The following is a 6,200-nucleotide window of genomic DNA, read 5'->3' on the forward strand; positions in this document are numbered from 1 at the left end:
GAGCGTTGTGTGTGATGTAACAGCAATCCAGCTTCACCATAAAGCTGAAAACCCCACAGATCATTGATCAGGGAGATGCACTCGCCTCCCAGGATGTGCTCGGGTACCATCACTGGAGCTCCTCCCCCTCCACTCAGCGTCTGACGCCTGCAGAACCTGCTGCGAGGTGAAGCTGCACCACAATCTCCTCCCTGTCCAGCCCAGGACGCTCTGGAGCAGCAGCATCCCCCACACCAGAGCTGCAGCTGTCTACTCCCAGTAGGGTTTTTCACAGGAAATCCTCCAACTTTTGTCTTGACTCAATGTTTGTTGAACATAGTCATTAAATATTGAGGTATTTGATGTCTCTGCTACAGCACATTCTTTACAGGATACTGTTAAAAACACACTAACTCCTAAAAATTCAGTCTCCTCTAAAGGATGAGTGTGTCCTGGCCCATAGCAGAGAGCACCTTGGAGAAGGAGCCCTCAGTTCTGCTCACCAAAGACCTTCTTGTACGATGCAAATCACTCCCACATTTTGAGATTAGGTACAAATATGTCCAGTATGAGTCGGCCAGTTCTGCAGACTGCAACAGCTGACAACAGAGCAGTTATGCAAATTAATAAATCCTCTTAATTCAGTTGGAATTGTGTATCTGAGGGAAGGGAACTGAGCATCAGTAACCACTGGCTCAACACCTCTGATAAGGTCATTAGATGGGTCCATGCTAATGCCCCAATAGCACCAGAAAAGCAGAAATATGTTCAGCAGCATTAAAACAATCACTATAAGAAGGAGCCTTTTAACAGCACCTCTGCTTCCCACAGTGGAGAATCAACATTTATTAAATTCAACCTATTCTGTGCTGCTAAAGTCACTTCACAATGCAGTCTCCCCAGTCAGATCTCCCTGCAGTCTTTCCTGGGGTCAGCTGGTTTGTTTTTTTATTAAAACCAAATGTATTTATTTTGAAACTAGAATTCAAAATGAGAAAAAAAATAAAACCTGAAACATTCCATGCAACACAGGTAGGGAGGGAACAAAACAAACCAACATCCCTTTCTGCCAGGCAGAAAAAGAACATGCCAAGCAAGGCTCCAATATGTAAATCAGCATCAATGTTTTATTGTTGCCTTTTATGACTCAATGGAGGGAGGAAAAAACAAGCAAACCTAACAAAAAAAAAACCAGACCAGGTACAAAAGCATCAGTCCAGTGTGTATCTAAGCCAAAGCATCTGCAATCTGAAGTGACAGCAGATCTCCTCCACACACTGTTCCAACACAAAATCCTAGGGATAGACGTCTGTGGTGGTTGATCAGATGGAAGATCATATGATGAAAAAGAAAAGGCAACTCCATGTCCACCTTTATCTGTCTGGACGGGTCATTCCTGGCCTGGTTGGCACCATCATGGGTCTGGAGGGTGGTCTCATCATTGGGGGGCCTGGCATCATTGGCATGTGTCCTCCCATGGGTGGCCTCATCCCTGGAGCTACAGGGGGAAAGAGAGGAGGTTAGAGGAGAGCCATGAGGAGCAGGCAGAGCTCAGCCACATCCCCACAGCTTGCAGGGTCTCTGCCCCACCCAGCAGGGTACTTTCATTTCACAAGGGCCTCAGCTTCACCCTAGAAGCTGCCAGAGGTGGAGCACGTTTCCCTCAGGGGTATTAGCACTTGGTCAAGGAAGAACCAAGTTCCCAGGTTACAGACTCACTTTTGACAATATTCACCAAGGAGAAATAATTTTTAATTGCTCAAGAAATGGAAAGTTCATTTGGAAAAAAGTGCTGCAAAATTCTCCACGGTGTTTAAAAAAAAACTAAAAGCAGGAGCTGGTGCATTTCTTACAGCTGGGTAACAGCACCAGCAGGGAAAAGCAGGGGCTCTACTGAAAAGCACTGAAATCATGGTTTCCATCCAACTTCTCCATTTGTTTTCAGGCAGCCACTACACTGCTTCATATTGCAGAACACACACGTATTCTGTGCCTTTAAAAAGCACTTTAAAGAACAGTTTCAGTGAGCAACACAACAATTGGAAAGACACTTCACTACTGTTACTCTGTGTTTTGTGTGTTCCTTTCCATTTATTCCAGTAACTGCTTCAACAAGACACCCTCTGAGAATTCTTCAAATGCCATTAAGCTCAAAAGAAGAATGGATCAATTTTAGTTTGCCTTTACAGGTCTGAAAAAAGAGACACATCCTTTCTCTGAAGCATGTTATCTTTGGACACATTCAAAAACAAAGTATATTTAGTGCTGAGACATAGCCCTTGTGCAAAAATGTAAGCCCTACAAACACAGAAATCCTAAAAATTTCAAAGATTGTGCTGCTGAGACTAGAGGTAGAAAAGCTACAGTTCACTGGAGCTGTAATTTCAGTGGTGCAGAAGGACTAAGAACTCCCAACAAGTAGCAGAGGAACTTTAATTAGCAGCTTTAAAGCCAATTTATGTCTCACCACGCAGAGAATAATGGATCAGCAAATATGTGCATGTAATAAATGCAAACTGCAGCAGGGTGCTCGGGGCTGTCCAGCCTCAACACATCTAAATGATGCCTGAAGTGAGGCGAGCTACAAAATTCAACAACTCTACTGCCCACTGAGGGAGAAAATACAACCCAAGCACCCTGTAAACCCAACCATGGGCTGCAGCAGTTAGAGATTTACCCATTTCCAGACTTACCGGGTCCAACTGGCATCATTCCTGGTGGGGGTGGGCCCATCATTGGCATCATCGGGGGTCCGCCCATGTGAGGGGCTGGCATCATGCCAGGCCGTGGGGGGCCAGCTGGACACACACACACACAGAGATCCATTACACATCTGCCTGCTTTCAGTCATCAGCAACATGCACTTATTGAACTTTGCAGGAAACGGGAGCAATTAAGGTGGTTTAGATTGCTTTAGAATTGTCTGCAGTCATCTTCAGTTTCAACTCCACCTTCAGGTGCCAAAAAGTGAACTGGAGGATGAATCTGCCAGCTCAGATTTCCAACTTGGCACGCTGAATGGAGGTGATTCCTGCTCCTGAGCACAAAGGGATCTCAGCTGTCTGCCAGCTGCAGTGCAATAGAAAATTATTGATCCTATTCTTCTAAAAAAACCAACCCAAAGCCCCATGCTGGAAGTTTTATTGAAGCTATTTACATGCAGCCAGTAAGGAGGAAGGCACATGTTTCTATCAGTGTGCTCAACCATCCTGAAACAGGACAAGTGTTGTGGTTTGAGGCTTGGAATGGGGTCGTGACCTTCCAGCAACTGGGAGGACCCTGGGTGGGGGTGAACCATTGTATTCCCTCCCTTTCCCACACACACTCTGATAAGAGGCAGGGAGTGGGTTCTTATTTCACTCCTGCCTTGGAGCTCGGAGAGGAAAGTTCTCCTTTCACTCCGTGGGACCCTGGAACCATTTCTGAGGGTTTTGTATATTTTATCTTTTGTATTATTTCCCTAATCTTTGTATATAATATTTTCCTTACCTCCCTTTTTCGTTTTCTGTTCCTTGTTGAACAATATACTTCATTTTTTTTTAAAAGTCTCTCGGGGGGGGGAGAGGCGAGTACATAGTTCTGTTCCATGTGGGTCCTGCCCTGAACCCCTTTTTACACAGAACCAGGACAACAAGCTAAAGATAATGATGGTTGCTGAAACCCTCTCCAAGCATTCTCTGAGATTTTAACGACGCTGAAAACATTCCAGTTTTACTTCTAGCCACAAGGACTTCTCTTTACATTGTGGTTTAACCCCAACCAAACCCAGGACGTTTTAAAAGCCCAGGAAAGGGGGAACACAGCTCAGCAGAGCAGCCACCCCAGTCCAAACCAGCGCAGACTTACGGATGCTGGGGGGAGGTGGGATCATGGCTCCTGCGGGAGGCGGTGCCGAGAACGGCGTCGGGGGGATTTTCCCTTGCTGAAATGCAGCCGCTACATTGGGGGGGAAAAGAAAAAAAAACAAAAGGAAAGAAAGAATCCCAGGAGAAAAACCAAGTTACTAGGCTGAGGAAGCTCCTGAGTCAATCCTTCCTTCTCATGCCACGCGGTGGGAGCGCACGTCGCGTCGCGTCACGTCGCGGTTGTTCTAACTCTGGAACAAGTCCCTGGTTTGTGCTGCTTGCCACGCTGGAAGCACCTGATATTCTTGGAAATAATTATTACATTAATTACTCCAGCTGAGACTAGCGAGCTCCTTGATGAAGGTCACACACCTAACAGGCAGGCAGATGGTAGAGGAAATAAATCCCGTGGCTCGCGGCTCCAACTTTCACCTGGGATCAGGAGGTAAAGAGACCTTGTCTTGAAAACTGCTTGGGGGGGTGACAAGAAGTATGAAAAGCATCTCGTGGGAAAAGAGGGGAAAAAAAACTCAGAAAACTGGAATCGACAAGAAGGAAGGAGAAAGATGTGAAAGTTGGAGGCATCTAAAGAGTTGCCATGAAACTCCTCTGGCATTTTTATTTCTTTTCAAAGAAAAAAAGAGGCATTTTTCAGAAAGAAAAGGAGAGAAGAAACCTATGAACTGACAGAGCAAACACCTCCTGTTTTATTCAAGCCTCCAATAGCAAGAAATGGGAAAAAAAAAAATCAATATCCCTCAAGAAGCTACTCCAAACAACTACAGTATTTTTTTAAATGTAAAAATCCATACATTCTAGTGTCCTTTTTCCTGCTTTTTGGATTTCTTATTCATGCTCTTCACATAAATTCATGTTCTGGTTTCATTGGGATTGAATCTCAGGAGTGTGGAGTCAGCCACAGCAGGGCCCCGAGCTGCCCACAGCTTTAGGCAGACCAGAAACACCACACACAGTAAAAAAGGGGGAAGTTTGCTGAGGAGGGGGGCTCCTGCTGCTCATCCTCCTCCTCCTCTCAAGGGCTGCCAGCCTGGCAGATGCTCACTCCTTCTGCTCCTGAGGATGCTTTCACTACACCAAATATAATGTTGTATACTTTATATTTGTATTAGTACTACCCTAAGTTGGGCTGTTTCATTAAATCTGTTTTAATTTCAACCCACAGATTTCCCCTCCTTTTCCTGAACCCCCTTCTCAATGATCCATCAGATGACAGAGCACCTGCTATAGTCCAGCCCCAGATATGGGCTGAACAGAGACAATGTGCTGCCAGTAAGAAGCACAGATGTGTGATGTGACCTGTGTGACATTCCTGGCAGTGCCAGGGGCACTGGGATCTCCAACCCCCTCAACCACAGCTCACAGAGAGTCCTCTGTCTCTGGCATGCAAGCCCCACTCTCTGAGGAGGGCAAGACTCAGATTCCAAGTGAAGTTTTCACTCATGATTCACAGAGCAAGGACTCATCGAGGGAGTGAGGAAAATCAACATGGAAGAAGGGAAGAGAAGCAGCTAGAGGAAAGACAGGGGAAGGAATGGGAGAGCAATCCAGGATCATAGAAAGATTAGCCTTACTTGTTTTATCAATCAGGCTCTGAGCTTGTTCCTCCATCCATTTTTGATAGTAGTCTTTCACATTCTCTTTGTGTTTCCTGCCACTGCAGTGGGTTTTTCTCACGGAGGGCTGAAAAAGATCACACAAACCCAAAACTTATGTAATATCACTTAAAAATAAAACTTACTGACAACTGGCACATAATGTTAAACACATGCAATTCAGCACCATAAACCAGGCCAGTTTCTGTGCCCAGTCAGAGGACAGGCAATGTGCAAAACCTTCACTGAAACGGGTGTCTTAAAGCTTAGATCTCAAACATAAACGAGGTGGCCCTGACTCCCAGTGTCCTACTAACTCACCACAACACTCACAGCCAGCCACAAGCACTGGCCGCCCCTGACCACCAACGGCACTAGATGTGCTTGCTCTTTTGTGGGAAGAGGCAGGACAAGCACACTACAATATTCCAGTTTTAGACCACGTATGAATTATTTTAACGCTCTTGATACAACAGATTTGGTACTTACCGAGTCATGGGTGAGGTACGTGTCACAATAATCGCAATAAAACCTGAACGGGGAAAACTCTCGTTATTAAGAAGCCACTTTGTGCTGCGGGAGTGCAAACACGGCCCCTCACAGCGGGCCCCACGGCTGGAGGAAGGCACTGACTGGAACACACGCCCGGGGCCCGGCCCCACCGCTCCCCAGGACACCCCGCAGTCCTCCTTCCCCCACCTCCGCGCTTCCCGGGGCCTGAACGGACCCGAACCGCCCACCGGGGTCACCGACCGCTGCCAGA

At 46.4% G+C, this 6,200-nt stretch overlaps 1 protein-coding gene across 1 annotated transcript; it reads right to left on the bottom strand.

Moving 5' to 3' along the window:
- Window positions 1-1,329: 1,329 nt before the first annotated feature.
- On the bottom strand, window positions 1,330-5,969 carry SNRPC (small nuclear ribonucleoprotein polypeptide C; the record flags this gene model as incomplete). Its single annotated transcript, XM_008937633.1, has 5 exons — window positions 1,330-1,477; window positions 2,673-2,777; window positions 3,826-3,915; window positions 5,417-5,525; window positions 5,927-5,969. Coding segments are annotated over 5 exons (472 nt in total), but the record flags the coding sequence as incomplete, so codon positions are not given.
- Window positions 5,970-6,200: the final 231 nt, after the last annotated feature.

This window comes from Merops nubicus, unplaced genomic scaffold, assembly GCF_000691845.1.
Source record: "Merops nubicus isolate BGI_N331 unplaced genomic scaffold, ASM69184v1 scaffold32383, whole genome shotgun sequence".
Taxonomy (NCBI): domain Eukaryota; kingdom Metazoa; phylum Chordata; class Aves; order Coraciiformes; family Meropidae; genus Merops; species Merops nubicus.